Raw genomic sequence first — 16,932 nt, 5'->3', positions numbered from 1 at the left:
TGCCCTGCTCTGATTGCATTTCCAATAAAACTCCTGTTTGTTGTAACAGCAGATAGATACAAAAGCAGCCAGTAATGCCTTTAGTCCAACAACTAAACTTTTCTCAGTTCCTCGTGCTCCCTGCCCAGAGGAGGTGCGGCCAATCCCATCTTGCTGCTCTGTTCCTGAGCTGCAGTGCTTCTTGTACCTGCACACAGCTCATTGTAACTAGAGTCCTTCTGTGTGCTGCAGATAACACAGCTGAGGATACAAACATTGTTGGATATGAGATTGGTTGGGAAGTGTTTTTCAATGCCACTGCCAAGGGTTGTGTTAGCATATATTGTTCTGGGCCTCAGAGCTCCAAAAGTAGAATGTATTGAATAGAGCTGTTTCAGAAAGCAGCCTTGACCTTAGCAGATTGTTGGGTTTTTTTCTTTCTTATACATCCTGGAAGTTTCTCACTGATTATTTGCTCCACTAACATCTATGGGATGCTTGCAACAGGCACCATGTTGTCTGGGTTTGTGAACAAAGGGGTAACTACATGTGGGTAAAGTCCAGAAAACCACGTGAAATTGAATTAGAACCAGCAACAATGAGGGAAAAATTAACAGAAAGAAAATCTTCCACTGCTACCAGCACAACCCAAGAGTGTGTCTGCAAAGGGAAGTGGGTACACATTGTGCTGCAGTGCCAGGCTGTGTGGCACTCTCATGCTCGTTCTTCATGGGGACGCCAGGGATGCTTTTGTGCCACCTCAGAGCAGCAGGGAGCTGCTGCTGCTGTGTGAATCTCTGCAGTGGGGCTCAACCCTTGGTGCCCCTGGGAGTGGTGTTAGCTCACAGCCCTGCTCTGCTGCTGCTGCTGCAGATATGCATTGCATTACGTCCGGAGACGCTCGGTCTTCCTTCCAAATCAGTTGGGTTTGCTTAGGGCACACTAATGGGGTTCTGGAAGGAAATGGATGCTGAGTAGTCAGAATGCCATCCCTTACTTTGCTTTAAATACTCCTGTGTGGAGGTCTCTCCTTTCCCTGCAGAGATGAGCTCCAGGCCAAAAGAAGCAGGTTGTGTAGATCAAAACCAGTGCTGTGAATTGCATCCTGAAACCACTGACGTTTAAATGTTTCGGGAGCAAATCCCCAAAGTTGCTGAGCACCATGCTGATGCAGCACAGTGGTAAGCACACGCTTAGCCTACAGAAATAATCTCATTTGCCTCAAGTGAGAAAGAACTGATGGCACAACCACAACTCTGTAAATCCACGACGAGATTTAGTGGCTCTGGCTGCTGAGTAAAGTCTCAGTTTCTTCTCTTAACAATGGGTGCTGGATCAGCTGTGATCTGCTCAGTCATAGCAGGTGCAAAAGGAAGTATGTTTCAGACAGAAAAGTGATTGGTTTGTTATTGCTTTTAAGTCACTTGCTGGCAGGTGCAGTGACAAACACCGGGTTAATTGCCTACTGGTGGCCATGGAGCCACTTTAATTGGTCAATCATTTTTCCTTTAGAGAGAGATTGAGCTGGGGAGAGAGTGCTGATGATCCACACAAAGGAGAAAAGCAATGGGAAGAAAGGATCTGCTTGCTTTTGGGTGGCAAAGCATGTGCCACTGCTGTGAGCTGTGACTCAGGAGGTGGCCAAGGGCACAAAGATTGCTGGCTTGTGAAACAAACTGGGATGATTTTTGTTTTGTAACACACAAGTGGTGTCCCTGAGCTTGTCTGACTGCACAGTGCTTGGTCTGCCTGTCTCCTGTTTCTGTTTTTTGGTCTGTCTGCAGGGTGAAAATGTATAGTAAATGGACGTGGATGTCATTGCTTAATGTATTTTAGAGGAAATGTTCCTGTCTTTCCATACAGATCTTTAACTTTCTGGAGGGGATGAAGACATTTCCATTATAGAATTGTTCCTGAGTGCTGAAGATCATCAGCCCATCAGCTGCAATGGAAACTTACCTGATTTCTTCCAGAATGCTTGAAAGACTCTCAAGCAATAAAAGATGAGACTGTGCTGCAATACATTTCAACTTGAAATAAAACCCAGAATTACACCACGATAAGCAAAACTATTTTTATAGCGGAGAGAGCGGGTTAAACACTGCCTTATTTTTTTAAGACTCTTAAATGTGTAATTGTTACAACGTAGAACTAACTTTATTTTTTTACGGTGACACATAAATATTTTTAGGGTATGACACAGCCAAGCATTCATTTTTTGTTATTGTTTCTGTTCTGGACATCTTGCCACAGAGAGGGATGAATAATGTTTATAGGAAGTTCCCAATGAGTGCTGTGACCAGGAAATGCCTCCCACCATTGTTGGAAATGGACAGTGGTGGGCAGAGCTGCTCTTCCCCAGTCAGCAGCTATTTATTTTAACAAAAGCTTGCAGCCAGGTCAGGTGTTTGCAGGGGCTGTTTGAGGCCTGGATGGTGGCAGCCAAGCACAGTGTGAGCAGCTTTTGAGCACGGCCGTTCCCTGGTATGGGGCACCTCTGCATTTTTGCTGGGAGTGCAGCTGAGCACTCGTCCCAACTGCTGCCCTGAATTAATTGCAGTGAAATACAACACTTGCACCATGGTTTCACCTTGTTACCTCTTTCACATACGTTTCCACTTCCTCTTTAATTACCTCGTTGCCAGCCTGCGACTGGCCTCAAAACCAGGGGAATCATTTTGATCACAGCTGCTCAGAGGGAGTTTCTGCTTCTCGTGTGTTTCCAGGACACGATGGCTGCTCCCCACGATAACACTGATAACCTGAGGAGAGCATTCCCAGGCTCCGTCCACGCTGAAGTCCCGCAGGAGCAGAGCCTGCTGGTGGCACAGTGCTCACCTGCAGCCATCCCGGTGCCACCACCGCGTTCAACCGCGCTGTGCTTTCTGTGCCCCCCCTAAATTGCGAATTCACACCGGCGTTTGGATGGGGGTGCGAGAGCGCGCTCGGGTGCTGCCCGGGGTTCGTATTGCTGCGTCCTGGGGTGGAGTTTGTGGCTGCAGGAGGCGGAACCCCCCCCCCGCGGTGCCCTCCTGGCTCTGCTTTTGACCCATGGCGGTGGGGGGGCTGTGAAGCTCCGGACGGAGCCGCCCCGAGGCCGCAGGAGCGGGCGCTGCCGCCAGGGGGCGCTGCGGAGCGCGGCCGGGAGGAGCTGCGGGCGGCGCCGGAGCGTTCGGTGCCCGCGGTGCGCGTGGGGTGCGCGGCCATGAACAGCATCAAGAGCGTTCCCGCACGGGTGCTGAGCCGGCGGGCCGGGCACAGCCTGGAGGCGGAGAGGGAGCAGTTCGATAAGAACCAGGTGAGGGAGCGTTCCCACCCGGCTGCCGGTGGCGGCGGTGTTTGTCCCCGGGGAGCGGCCCGGGATCTCCCGCGTGGGGCCTTCCCCGGGGACGGAGCGCCGGGAAGCGGTTTCCTCGCGGGTCCCACCGGCGGGAGCGGGAGGGGAGAGTTGTACGGATGTGTCAACGAGAGCGCGGCCAAAACCCCGCGGTGCCCCGCGTGTCCGTTCCCCGCGTGTCCGCGCCGCGCGGTGGGAGCCGCTCCGCAGCCGTCGGGGATGCGCGGCTCAAAGACGCCTCTCCCCTGAGGGACGGCGATGCTGCCCACTCCGCTCCCTCCCTCCGCTCCGCCGCTCGTCGCCGGCAATGAGCCGCGCTGCCCCGCGGCTCCGCCGATCCCTCCCCGTCCCCTCGGCCGCCGTGGGCCCGCAGAGCCCCATCCGAGAGCCGGCCACGCCGTTCGGGGCTTGGTGCGGCCGCGGTGCCGGGTGGGAAGCGGAGCTGTCGGGTTTGGGGAGCAGCGCGAGGAAACCTGCAATTCCGGTTCCTTCGGGACGCGTCTCCTTCAGCCGTCCCGTCGGGCAGCGCCGGTGGGGAACCGCGGTGCGGAGAGCGCTGCCCCGGACGGGTGTGCGTCCCCTCCGCCCGTCCGTCCCTTCGGGCTTTGCCCCGTTCTGCCCGAAGCGGGAGAGCCGCGTTATAGGGCCGCGGTGCTCTCGTGCATTGCTGCAGATGTCCTAAAAGAGCTCCGTCCTAAGAGGAACCTTCCCGTGGGTCTGCCCCGCTGTGAGCCGCTGCTCGCGGGAGACGTGAGCTTTGGTCTGAACCGTTCGACGTCCGCGATGTAGTTTGCCTCAGAGTGCTTTTGGGGGTCACGTTGCGACAGTACCAGCGTGCCTCGTGGAGGTGAGACCCTGCTGTCCCCTCCGGGCCCTCGCTCTCTCAGTGTCACTGGTTTTGGTGCCCAACTTTTGCTTTTCTTGGATACGTCTGCCTGAAAGTTCAGACCCAACGCACCGAGCATCCCCCAGGAGCACGGCACAGTGTGTGCGCCGAGCAGTACTGCCGCGGTCCACACGGGGTGTCCTCATCACCCAGACCTGCTGGAGCACATCTGAGCACAGCCCCAGAAGTGATCCCAGGGATGGAGCACCTCCTGGGGCCGGGGGGGGCGGGGGGGGGCTGGGGGTGGAGAGGATCGTGCCCTAATTAGGGCGGCCTGGGAAGAAGGGGTGGATGTAGCCCGCACTCCTTCCTTTGGACGCTTTGATCCCGGTTTAGTCACCAGCCCGGTATGCTGGGGCTGTGAGTAAGGTGCTCCGGGCAGTGCCTGTGGTGGGTCTGTAGGTTTCGGGGTCTGACCTGCAGCCATTGGTGCTGGGGTGGTGCTGGGGAAACCATCTGCAGCTGTGTGGAGGGTTCAGCACCAGGATGTCCCCCTCCTCTGGATGTGTCCCCATTTATGCCCCTTTTTGGGGGGGATCCTTTTGGCTCGGGGTTTGGAGCCAGCCTGGTAGCGGGACCAGTGTTGGATATGACATCTCCCGTCACAGACGTAAAGTGGCTCAGATCAAACCTCAGCACTGAGTCGCCCCATAGGAAAGCACTCTCTGGAGCTCCCAGGCTGCATTTTGTCTGGAGAGGTTCATGGGCAATAAACACAGCGAAATCCCAAAGGGGATCACAGGTCTGTGGACGGGTCCCAGGCCGTGGTGCCCAGCAGCGGGGACGTGGGATAGGGTTTGCTTTGTCCCAGCCCCATGGGACTCACACTGGTGATTTGGGATGAGCACTCTGTCACTCCTGTGCCCATCAGGAGATGGCTCAGCCCTACTGCCCCTCACGGCAGTGCCATTTTCCGGGCACTTCAGGCTCATTAACCTTTGAGTTAAGAGGATTACAAGTCGCTGGCTTAACTGTGCTGCTGCTATACTGACCCACATGGCAGGGTAACACCAGCGCTTCCCTGAGTGCCCAAGAAGCAGAATCAGCACCCGCCAACCCACACAGCCTCCCTGGGGATGCACGGCCACGTGGGGCACCCACACCTCCAGCATCACCCCTTGGGCTGAGCAGCAGTGACATGAACTCAGCCTGTACCCGAGTCCTGGGGCTGCTCACCCCAAAACAATGCTGGGGACGAGGATCCCCATGTGGGACCAGCTCTGTGTGGTGAGTCCCTGCTCCTGGCTGATGCTCAGGGGCACAGCACTGTGTTGGGTTCCCCTCACCCTGGTGACACAAAACCGGTGCCGTGCGTGCTGCTCAGGACTTGGGCTCTGTGAGGTTTTACAACCTGTGTGCAGGGAGGGACCGTGTTTTTCTTCCGGCACGAGCGCTGGCAGCCTGGCTGCTTCCTGCCCTTCTGGTCCGCTGGTTTTTGCTCCACAAAAGGGCTCCCAGCTGTGGGCACGGCCCCAGTGCTTGTGCAAAGGTGAAGCAGCAAAGGGAAGTCCTCGTGGTCTCAGCAGCTCAAATGGAGAACTGGGGGAAGCAACTGGAAGCAAACTATTCCTGTTTTTGGAATAAAACCGTAATGAAATGCATTTATATACAGGTAATCCTCTTGATAAAGGCACTCATCTCTGTGAACTGCACTGCTGTGGATTGTGGCATCGTGGCCACTGCTCCCTCTGAGCTCAGGGGCCATTTTCCTCTGCCCCGTGTGCTGTTCTCACACAGGGACGCCTTCAAAGCCGTGGAAAAACACCCGGTTCAAAGGCTCCTTGTGATTGCACAAACAGCCCAGGAATGTGGCATCGCTGTGTGCCGCCGGCTCAGGCTGCAAAGTGCCACTTGTTCCATGGGACAGCGGGGGACATCCGTGGCTCCGAGGGCAGCCCGGCCCCGGCTGCTTTGTTCTGCATCAAAAAGCCTAATTTTGCAGTGCTGGTCTTTGGATAAATGGAAAATTCAGAATATTTTCCAAAAGCCCCCGAGTGCTTGGGTTGTTCCCAGCTGGCAGTGCTGGGTTGGGGATGGGGGCGGGGGGGGAAAGTGTGTCCCAGGGGTTGCAGCACTGCTGACGCCGCTGTCTTCCTCCCATAGGCCATCAGCATCAGCAAAGCCATCAACACTCAGGAGGCACCAGTGAAGGAGAAGCATGCACGCCGTATCCTTTCCCTCAGTCATCCAGGTGGTGCAGGAGCTCTGTCCTCACCTGCAGGGGAGATCTGGTGCCTGCGGGGCCGGGGAAGGATAGGGGATTTGGGATAGGGGAGAGCCTGACTGGGTTGGGTTTAGAATTACAATCCTAAGTTGGAAGGGACCCATAGGGATCATTGAATCCAGCTCCTGGCTGCATGCAGCACCATGCACTGGTGTAGGAGTGCACCAGGAAAAATAAATGGGGTTTTTGTCTGTGGGTTCGACTCCGTGCTCGTTGCTCACACCGGGTTGGCCTTGACTGCTGGGTAGGGATCATTCTGGGGACACACCACGAGAAGGGTGCCTTCACCTTCTGGTCCTATGCCATTGGACTGCCCCTGCCCAGCAGCTCCATCCTCAGCTGGAAGTTCTGCCATGTCCTGCACAAAGTCCTGCGTGACGGCCACCCCAACGTGAGTGTCCCCTCCCAGACGCTGTGTCCTTTCTGTAAGCTTTCAGATGGCACCGAATTGAGAGGAAGTATCGGTGTGACTGAGGGAAGGAGGGCCCTGCAAAGGGGATCTGTATAGGCTGGATCGATGGGCTAAGGCCAATGGGATGAGCTTCAACAAAACCAGGGAGGGAACGGGGCCACCGTCCCTGGAGGTGTTTGTGACCCATGGAGGTGCAGCACTGAGGGACGTGGGCAGTGGGCATGGTGGGGGTGGGTCAGTGGTTGGACTTGGTGGTCCTAGAGATCTTTTCCAGCCTTCGTGGTGCTGTGATTCCTAAAGCAGCCCGTTCTCTCACAACCTCAGAACCTCCCCCTGCACAGCCCCACGTTGGGGGCTGACCTGTCCCCTCGAGCTTCGAGGGGATGGGTCCCCACTGCCCTGTTGTGCCTGCAGGTCCTGCAGGACTGCCAGCGGTACCGCAGCAACATCCGCGAGGTGGGAGACCTGTGGGTAAGCATCTGGGGGAGCAGAGGTCGGTGCTGTGCTGGAGGTGGGGTTTCCCTGGGTGATGGGCATTGGGATTTCTGCAAAGCATTTCTGACATCGCTCTGGATTCAACATATTTCCCCCACGTCTCCTCCAGGGACACTTGCACGACCGCTACGGGCAGCTGGTGAGCATCTACACGCGGCTGCTCCTCACCAAGATCTCCTTCCATGCCAAGGTGAGACCCCGTGCTGCATCTGCCCCACCGAGACCTGTTGCACGAGCAGTTAGCAGCAGCTGCTGTTCTGCTTTCCTTTGGCACAGCACCCCGAGTTCCCTGCAGGCCTCGAGGTCTCGGATGAGGTCCTGGAAAAGACAGCAGGGACGGACGTGAATAACATGTGAGTGTCCTCATGGGGTGGGGAAAAAGGTCTCAACGTGGGGAAAAACGTCCAGGAAGAGCAGAGTCCCCCAGGGGCACGTGGAAGCAGTTGTCTGGAGCAGTGTGCTGATGGTGTTGATTTTTGGCAGCTTCCAGCTGACAGTGGAGCTCTTCGACTACCTGGACTGCGAGCTGAAGCTGTCGGAGTCAGGTGAGGAGTGGCAGCAGCTCCTTCCTGGCTGCCCCATGGCTCTTGAGCAATAGTTTCGCTCTTTGGTCAGGAGGAGAGTTTGTCTGCATCCTTCCTCCTCTTCCTCTTCCTCCTCCTTGGTTAAGGCGTGGAGTTTTTTGCTCTGTAGAAGTGGTTTTAGGACAGTGTTTAAAAACGTGGCTATTTTTAGCACACCTGAGCCGTGCAGGGCGTGTGGTGCTGCTCTGAAATGCCTTTTCATTTCTTTTCAGTGCATTACCCAAATCCTTTCCACCCACCGGGGGAGAGGATGGGGACTGTGCTACCGTATAAATATTCATTGCCCCATGTTGAAATACCTCTGGCAGCTGCCCCTGACCGTGTTTGCTTCCCTTGCCTCATTCTCTAGGAATTTCTCAATGGCTTAAAAACGTGCCATTCCTTTCCCTCTGCTGTCAGCCAAGAGTGCAGAGCTGCCCCTGGAAGTTGGGTGTGGGGAAGGGGCTCCGTTAGCCCACCCGCATCTCCTCCTGACCCGGTTGTACAGGGAACTGATATTGAGAGATACTTGAAAGCTGAGCAGGGAAGGAGTCAGCCGATGCACTGGCTGGATGCCTGCCCAGGGAAGGGATCTATTTCTGCACCGGGGCAGGTGAGGCTGGGGTGATCCTGTCCCAGCTCTTTGCAGGATTAAACAGACCAGAGCGAAAACCCGTTGCTTTTCCCATTTGCATCGTGTGCTGGCAGCTCTGGTTACACTCCTCCTGTTTGGGGTTGGGGTGCTCATGGCAGAGCTGAGCACCCTTGCTTGCAACGGCCCCAATGTCCTTTTAGGTGTTTTTCTTGCTCGGAGCGGGCTTGTTCCCAGCTCAGCGGGACCGGACGGTGTTTGGTAAAGCCACGTCTGTCCTGGTTAATGATCAAGCTGGCTTGGCTGCAGCTGGGCAGCTCTGCAAACACGTTCCTGGTGCTCAGTGCTCTCTCCCCTCCAGTTTTCCGGCAGCTCAACACCTCCATGGCGGTGTCGCAGATGTCGGCGGTGCAGTGCCGCCTGGCCCCCCTCATCCAGGTCATCCAGGACTGCAGCCACCTCTACCACTACGCCGTCAAGCTCATGTTCAAGCTGCACTCCTGTGAGTCCCCACTCTCTGCAATTCCACATAGGGATCACATAGGGATGCCCTGCTCCCAGCCCGGTCCCACCTTGAAGCTGGAGGGACGTGGGTGCACGGGGATAAATTTGGGGCTGAGTTTGCAGCCCGGCTCCATCCCTGCTGTCCCCATTGCCACAGGTCTGACGGCTGACACGCTGCAGGGCCACCGAGACCGCTTTCATGAGCAGTTCCGCAGGTACCCGGGGCTGACGCAGGGCAGGGGGATCTGCTCCATCCCCTCTGCCTCCTCTTTGAGCCATTTTTCTTCTCCCCTCCCCTCCAGCCTCAAAAACTTCTTTAAGAAGGCCTCTGACATGCTGTACTTCAAGCGGCTCATCCAGATCCCCCGACTGCCCGAGGTGTGTGATGCTTGGGGAGCCTGTGGCTTTGGGATACACGGAGGTGTCCCAGCAGCCAGGAGGGTCCAAAACCCATAGAGATGGGTTGCTGTGATGCTGTTGTCCCCACAGAGTCCCCCGAACTTCTTGCGGGCCTCGGCGCTGGCAGAGCACGTGAAACCCGTGGTTGTCATCCCCGAGGAGGCCCCCGAGGACGAGGAGCCAGAGAACCTCATTGAGATCAGCACAACCTCCACCACAGAGCCACAGGTAGAGACACAAGGATGGGACGGGGAGGAGACCTGTGGTGGGGGGGAGGACTCATCCTGGCACCCTCTGTCCTCCCCAGGTCACCTCGGATATCTTTGAGCAAACGTTCGGGCCGCCCAATGGCATTCGGGATGACAGGTAAGGGAGGGACAGTGGCAGTGGGAAGGGATGGGCACAGCGCGGTGCCAGCCTGCTGGCTCTGCAGGGATGCACAGATCGAGAGCCTGAAGAGGGAGGTGGACACGCTCCGTGCCGAGATGGAAAAGATCAAGCTGGAGGTAAGGCTGGGCACCATGCTGTAGAGCTATGTGGTGGAAATCCGGATGGGGCACAATGGAATTGGGGTGTGCAGAGGTGGTACACCATTTTGGGCCTGCTCCCAGTGTCAGCACCCAGCTCTTGAGGAAGGGTGGGGACACGTGAGACCCATCCCTTGGGGATCCAGCTGCCAGGGGGGTGCTTTCAGGGCATCTTGCCCCAATCACAGCCTGGGGGGTGGGGGTTTTGGGGGTCGCCCGCAGGCGCAGCGCTACATCACACAGCTCAAGGCACAGGTGAACAGCCTGGAGGGAGAAGTGGAGGAGCAGCGCAAGCAGAAGCAGAAGGCACTGGTGGACAACGAGCAGCTCCGGGATGAGCTGGAGAGGCTCCAGAGAGCAAAGCAGGACAGCGAGCGGTCCCTGCGGCTCTGTGCTGAGGCAGAAAGTGGGTGCCTGGCCCATTGGCCACATGAAGGCCGTGAGAAAGCCCCGTGGCCGTGGGAGGAAGGCACAGCATTGGGCACTGATGTGTTCTCATCCTGTCCAGAGAAAGCCAACGCCACTGAGATCCGCTACACAAAGCTGAAGGAGAAGCACAGTGAGCTCATCAACACTCACGCGGAGCTCCTGAGGAAGGTAATGCTGCCGTCAGAGCTTCACAGGTGATCCCTTTGTTCCCCCTGTCACCATTCCCAACCCCACACTGATCCATCCTCCTGCTCCCGGAGCCCCTCAGCATCCCTCACATCGATGTCAGCATTTTGGATGCATCTCCCACTCTGTCCCAGCCAGAATTTGGGCAGGAAGAGGGAGGGTGGAGTAGCACTGTGCTGAGGGTCACCTCTCTGCCATCCCCCTGAGCCTTCCATCCCTGTGCAGAACGCTGACACGGCCAAGCAGCTGACGGTGACACAGCAGAGCCAAGAGGAGGTGGCACGTGTCAAGGAGCAGCTGGCCTTTCAGGTTGAGCAGGTCAAGCGGGAAGCGGAGCTGAAGGTGAGCCCGCGGGTGGTGGCAGTCCCAACTCTGAGACCCCGAGTTTCCTGCAAACCGTGTCTGAGCTCACTCCTGCTGAGCCTGGGGGGGCGATGGCTTGCAGCTGGAGGACCAGAGCGTGCAGATGGAGCAGCTGCGGCAGGAGCTGGAGGCGAGGCGGGATGAGCTGGACCAGGCCCAGCGCTCGCTCGGCCATGCCAAGCAGGTACGCACCGCAGCCGGGGATACAAACCCCACTGAGCCCCGTGCTGAGCCTGCTGGGGTCCCTGCAGGCGGGGTTGGTGGGTGATGGGGGTTTCTGGCCCCGCTGGCAGGCAGGCACGGAGCTCAGCGCCCAGCTGGAGACCCTGCAGGCTGAGAAGGAGCAGCTGAGGAGGTCGGTGAGCGAGAAGGAGCGCGAGCTGCTCTCAGTGAACAGCCTCGTCCAGGAGAAGGAGCTGCAGCTGAGCCAGGAGGCTGACAGGGCCTCCAGGGAGATCTGCGAGCTGCAGGGCAGGCTGCTGGAGAAGGTGAGGGGCTTGTTCAGGGGAGGGGATGCTGAGCACTCCAGCTGTGTGCCTATGCCTCCTTCTCCTGTCCCGCAGAGCAACCAGGAGCAGAGCCTGCAGCAGAAGCTGCTGGATGAGCAGTTCAGCATCCTGCAGGAGACAGTACGGGAGGCCGAGGGCATCCTCCGCGACGCCACGGCCAAGCTGGACGACCCGCTGCACGTCCGCTGCACCAGCTCCCCAGGTATGCCCCCAGACTGAAAATATTGCATCTCCCACCAACCATCAAGCCTGAGTTCTGACTTCCAGGAGGTGAATTTCCACCTCTGGACTCAGCGTTGTTTTGCCGTAATGACACAGATTTTGGTGGGGCCATGAGGACAGATGTCTCAGCTGCCATTCAGGGGCATCTCATGGGGACAGCCCTTGTGCTTGTTCAGGTGCTTGGCAGCCTGACCCTGCTGATGTTGGGATATAAGGAGCAGGAACCCTTCCTGATGAGGGTGGGGAGGCACTGGCACAGTCTTCCTAGAGAAGCTGTGGATGCCCCATCCCTGGAGGCGTTCAGACATTGAACTGGGTGGGGTTTTAAGCACCCTGATCTGGTGGAAGATCTCCCTGCTCATTGCATTGTGGTCTTTAAAGGGTCCCTTTCAACTCAAACCATTCTGTAATCCTAATGAGGTGACATTTGTTGCAGATTACCTGCTCAGCCGGGCAGAGGCAGCGCTGGAGTCCACGGACGCCCTGGAGAGCGGGCACGCGCAGTACGTGGCCTCCATGGCAGGTACCTGGGGCTTGGGACCAGCAGAATTGCTGAAACACTGCAGTCATTTCTGTGTATCCAGCAGCCCCCAGAGGTCCTGGGGCTGTGCAGTGCCCGTAGGGGTGGGAGGACATGGACTGGAGTTGGTGTGTCCCCATCGTGCTCATTCCTGGAGCCACCTGCCAGCTGGAGGGGATGCTACCAAGCTGTTGGGTGTGTTTGGGGGCTGGTGATGCCCCGGGCTGTCTTTGCCTGACCGTGTTCCCCTGGCAGATGCTGCAGCACTGGTGGGGGCTCTGGCCCTCTTTGCTCACATGACTGCTGACACCATTGTCAACGGCAGTGCCACATCTCACCTGGCTCCCACCGACCACGCCGACCGTGAGTGAGCGCAGCGGGGGCTGGAGGGGATGGTGCTCAGTTTTGGGGCTGGATGTGGGGCAGGCCTTCCGTGGGGTCTTCAAGCTCCATTCCCTGTGGTAGCACTTCCTGGGCTAAGAGTGTTGCTTTGCTTCTTGGGCACCACGTGGTCTTCTGCAAGACATTTGCTGAGTGCCCGAGTTGAGGATGTCCCATCTCTGGAGGCATTCAAGGCCAGGTTGGATGGAGCCCTGGGCAGCCTGACCTAGTGGGGGACAACCAGCCCACAGCAGGGGTTTGAGCTTGGTGGTCTTTAAGATCACCTCCAACTTGCACCGTTTTATGGTATGATTCTATAATACGATCAGTTCCACAGCTGGGAGGAGGGTGACAAGGGTGGGACATGGGGCATCAGGGCCATGGGGCCCATTGCTGACCTGTCCTCTCTCCAGGGCTGACAGAGACGTGCCGGGACTGCGGGCAGCGCAGCCTGGACTACCTGGATGAGCTGAAGGACAAGCAGACCCTGGGGCACGCTGAGCTGGGGGACGTGCGGCGAGCGCTGCGGGGAGTCCTGGGACTGGCCCAGGTAGGAGCTGGGGCCCAGTGCTCCTTGGGGTTGGCAGGGCAGGTGGCTTCATAGGGATTTCCTAAGGGAAGTGTCATAGCGGGTGGTTAAGGCAGTAGGGTCCTTTCCAATTAAGTGCTGAGCATTCAGAGAATTCAGAGGCCACCAGCTGCCTGGAGCCCTGCCACGTTAGCTGTGCCAGAACTACACCTGTTGTTGAGTTTTGGTTTGGGACATTTCTCTGAGGTCCCTGTGCTGTGTTTGCTTCAAGGTGGTGACGTGTGCCTCTGCCCTTGCTGTCTTCATATACTGTCTTGCAACAGTATTAATATAGGGGAAAAAAAATAAGTAAAATGCCTTTTTTTGGGGGGGGGATGGGTTATTCATTATGAATACTTTCTTCTTTTGTCTGTTGAAAACCTTCTGTCTGCTGCTCCCTCCTCTGGCAGGAACTGAGGCCGAAAAGCTTGGACATCAAGCAGGAGGAGCTGGGGGACATGGTTGAGAAGGAGATGGCTTCCACCTCTGCAGCTATTGAAGACGCTGTCCGACGGATAGAGGTGAGGATGAAGCCATGGAAGGGGCCCTTAGGGCAGCAAACCTTTCATTTTCTCCTAGTTCTTCCTCCCCTCCTGCAGCCCCTGTGGCTGCAGCGTGGTGTCCCACCTCTCCTTTCCCATGTCCCAACAGGACATGATGAGCCGGGCCAGGAACGAAAGCTCCGGCATCAAACTCGAAGTGAACGAGCGGTGAGTGCTGGGGGTTCCCATTTGGGAACTGTAGCTGGGAGCTGCTGCAAAGCTCCACATGCACTCAGGAGGTGCATCTTTGTGATGTGGTGCATTTTCCTTGGAGGGTGGGCCTTTGTATCGTGCAGCTAAGCAAGAATTGGGTTCTGGAGGACACAACTAAGTCCAAAGAGGGCTGTCCTGGGTGCTGTGGCAGAGGATGCTCAGTGCTTTTTCTTGTTTCCCTACAGGATTCTGAACTCCTGCACAGACTTAATGAAGGTCAGTGCTGCAGGAGCTGAGCTTCTTTTAAGGGGGTCAGAAACCATGCAAAAATATCACTTAAAATCTCTGGCAAAATCAATCCCTCTGTTCTTCCTCATTCCAGGCTATTAGGCTTCTTGTATTGACATCCACGAACTTACAGAAGGAGATTGTCGAGAGTGGCCGGGTAAGTCCTCCCCTGCATTCATCTCTGTGCACCAGTGTGAAATATTTAATTGCCCACAATTTGTAGAAAGAACAGCTGAATGTTGCATTTTCCCATCTTAATGCCATGTTTGCAGTCCTGCTGGTTGGAGAGGGGCTGCTCAGCCCGCTGCTCTTTGCACACCTCGCTATTGCCTTTGTGCATTGAAAGATGATGACCCAAGTGTGGCTGTGTTGTACCCAGGCCATGTTGGGAGCACCAAGCCTGTAGTGTTTGGGTTTTAGCAGCTCAGTAAGAGCATCCTGAAGGGCACAGAGCCTTGACTTACGGGTATATGCATACATATACGGTGTTCTGTATTGTTATATGTGGGGTTTTTAATAGATTTTAATAGGAAGAATTGATGTTTTTATGATTCCAAAGCAGCATAGAATTGTTTGAACTGGAAAGGGCCCATAAAGGCCATCTAGTCCATCTCAGCTGCAAAAACCAGGGACACCTGCAGCTCGATTAGGGATGTATTATATGCTTCAGTAGTGGAAAGAAGCTGACGTAGGCCATAATATTCTCGTAACAACAGGGGGCAGCAACAACTCAGGAGTTTTATGCCAAGAACTCCCGCTGGACTGAAGGGCTGATCTCTGCCTCCAAAGCCGTGGGCTGGGGAGCCACACAGCTCGTGTAGGTACCTGGCATCGCACACAGGTAGTGCCTGGCCGGGGCTGCTGGGGTCAGGGCACAACATCCCTGAGCTGTGTGAGTGTGGAAAGTGTGGGGTTGGTTTGGAGGTCGGCATCTGAGCGCTGTCGGTTGATGTTGAATCAGTGCTGATTCAGTCAATCTGTGCTGATCTCTAAGGGCATAGCAGGAGGCAAATAACCCACACTTGTAGTGCATCTCTGATGTGAATCTCCCTTTTGACTGCAGGGAGTCTGCAGACAGAGTTGTCTTGCAGACAGGCAAATATGAGGAGCTGATCGTCTGCTCGCATGAAATTGCTGCCAGCACGGCCCAGCTGGTGGCTGCCTCCAAGGTGAGCTCAGCCCTTCTGTTCCCATGGTTGGTGAGCAGTGAGTGATGAGCTTTGGTCCTTAGCACCTTCCTGTTCATGGTGAAAGGGATGTGTGGAGGTTACAGCGAGCAGGGAGATGCAGGGTTGGAGGGAGGAGGGCCGAGGCTGTTTCTGATCCAGATGATGTTAACAGGAAAAGCTCTGGAAAACAATTCTGTCTGCCTGTTCCTGTGCTGCTGGTTCATCCTTGGCTCAGACAGGAGCAGAGGTGGTTTGGTGTCCCCAGGCTGAAGGGGGTCACCTTGTTCCTGATGGGCTCAGCAGATCTGTCCCTCTTTGCATCGTGCCCACAGGCTGCTCTGATGTGGTGTGATGTGTCCCTGCTCTGATGTGGTGTGATGTGTCCCTGCTCTGAGCCATTTTTTGGTGGTAATGGCCCGTCCCGTGGTGGGGACCTGCAGCCATCAGAGTGCTTGTTGCAGGTGAAAGCAGAGAAGAGCAGCAGGAACTTGGGCAAGCTGCAAGAGTGCTCCCGCAACGTCAATGAGATGGCGGCCAACGTGGTGGCCTCCACCAGGTCGGGGCAGGAGCAGATCGAGGAGAAAGGTGGGGTTTGGTAGAGAGGGAAGAGGAAAAAAGTAACCCCCCCCCCCCCCCCACCCGATTTCCTTTATGGCTTGGTGAATACTTTTTTCCACAGACACCATGGACTTCTCAGGCATGTCCCTCATCAAGCTGAAGAAGGAAGAAATGGAGACACAGGTAAGGCCTCACAGTATCGCTGAGGTTGGAAAAGAGCTCTGAGATCACAGAGCCCAGTGCAGCCCGCCCTCTGCATCCCTCAGTGCCTCGTGTCCCTGCGGCGGACCAGGGACGTGGGGACCCAGGCGGGCTCTTGTGGTGCAGGTGAAGGTGCTGGAGCTGGAGAAGCGCCTGGAGGGTGAGCGGGTGCGCCTGGGAGAGCTGAGGAAGCAGCACTACGCCTTGGCCGGGCCCTACGATGCAGCAGAGGATGAGGAGGCCAGGCCAGCACCGGCCCCCAGGAGAGGCATCCTCAAGAAGCCGGCCCTCGCCCAGAAACCCGGCTACGTCCCGGGGCCGGGGGGGGAGGTAGGGGCTGTGGGGTTCGGGTACGGCCCGGGGCCCAAAGCTGTGCCACAGGAGCTGTGAGATGTGTCCCCTCTCGTTGCAGTCCCAGCAAGATGCCAGCCTGCACCGGGCACACGCCGTCAACTTCTAGCAGGGACGGGGCCAGGCCCACGCCATCAGCACTCTTACGTCTGTGTTTTAAACAGATCGCCTTGCCTCTGGCGTGCCTTCCTGCGCGGGGGTCTCCTCCTCTCTCAGCCTGAGAAACTGGAATTATTTTTTTTCTTTTCAACCGAAAAAAAAAGATTTTTATTTTATTTTTTCCTCTTCGAAGAGCAGCTGGGCTCTCAGGCCCCACGGGATGCCAGCCCTGCAGCTCGCTTGGGTTAATTTAATTTGGGATTTATTCGGGTCGTTTTATTTTTGTTTTTTTTAACTTTATCAGCGCTAGTCGTCTTCAGTAAATGTAGCTCTACTGTACTGCTCGGACCCTTTTGAAGGATGGGAGATGGTTTTGAAGTAGGAAGCTGTTGAGCTTTTCTTCCACCTGTGTTTGTTTTAACTTCCCCTTCTTCAGGAATGTTTTGACCTCGTTTTTGGTGTGGGATCAGCGCTC

The 16,932-nt window shown here is 56.4% G+C and overlaps 1 protein-coding gene across 2 annotated transcripts; it reads left to right on the top strand.

Annotated features, from left to right (window-relative positions):
* The first annotated feature begins 3,147 nt into the window (after positions 1-3,147).
* On the top strand, positions 3,148-16,601 carry HIP1R (huntingtin interacting protein 1 related). 2 transcript variants are annotated; one of them, XM_065739175.1, is made up of 32 exons: positions 3,148-3,277; positions 6,306-6,369; positions 6,675-6,817; positions 7,253-7,309; positions 7,443-7,523; positions 7,610-7,686; positions 7,817-7,878; positions 8,850-8,990; positions 9,150-9,207; positions 9,295-9,370; positions 9,482-9,619; positions 9,699-9,757; positions 9,825-9,897; positions 10,141-10,324; positions 10,427-10,515; positions 10,759-10,875; positions 10,979-11,080; positions 11,190-11,384; positions 11,460-11,607; positions 12,064-12,150; positions 12,403-12,510; positions 12,942-13,078; positions 13,507-13,617; positions 13,748-13,806; positions 14,037-14,067; positions 14,174-14,236; positions 14,796-14,896; positions 15,143-15,248; positions 15,710-15,833; positions 15,928-15,989; positions 16,134-16,337; positions 16,420-16,601. In XM_065739175.1, exons 1-32 carry the CDS (start codon positions 3,185-3,187, stop codon positions 16,465-16,467), a joined length of 3,198 nt encoding a protein of 1,065 aa, XP_065595247.1. In that variant the 5' UTR covers positions 3,148-3,184; the 3' UTR covers positions 16,468-16,601. The 2 variants fall into 2 exon arrangements, with proteins under 2 accessions (XP_065595247.1, XP_065595248.1); XM_065739176.1 differs by lacking the exons at positions 15,710-15,833; positions 15,928-15,989; positions 16,134-16,337; positions 16,420-16,601 and having other exon boundaries at positions 14,796-14,900; positions 15,143-15,231.
* Positions 16,602-16,932: the final 331 nt, after the last annotated feature.

This window comes from Cyrtonyx montezumae, unplaced genomic scaffold, assembly GCF_038088225.1.
Source record: "Cyrtonyx montezumae isolate F1298 unplaced genomic scaffold, pur_monq_1.0 scaffold_23, whole genome shotgun sequence".
Taxonomy (NCBI): domain Eukaryota; kingdom Metazoa; phylum Chordata; class Aves; order Galliformes; family Odontophoridae; genus Cyrtonyx; species Cyrtonyx montezumae.
Note: the sequence above shows the minus strand (reverse complement) of the source record. Positions and strands in the feature narration are given on the sequence as shown.

Coding starts and splice junctions, on each gene's coding strand:
- HIP1R (XM_065739175.1), top strand. CDS start 3,185: ATGAACAGCATCAAGAGCGTTCCCGCACGGGTGCTGAGCCGGCGGGCC. Junction 9,898..10,140: donor TGGAAAAGATCAAGCTGGAG/GTAAGGCTGGGC, acceptor GGTCGCCCGCAG/GCGCAGCGCTACATCACACA. Junction 12,511..12,941: donor TCCCACCGACCACGCCGACC/GTGAGTGAGCGC, acceptor TCCTCTCTCCAG/GGCTGACAGAGACGTGCCGG.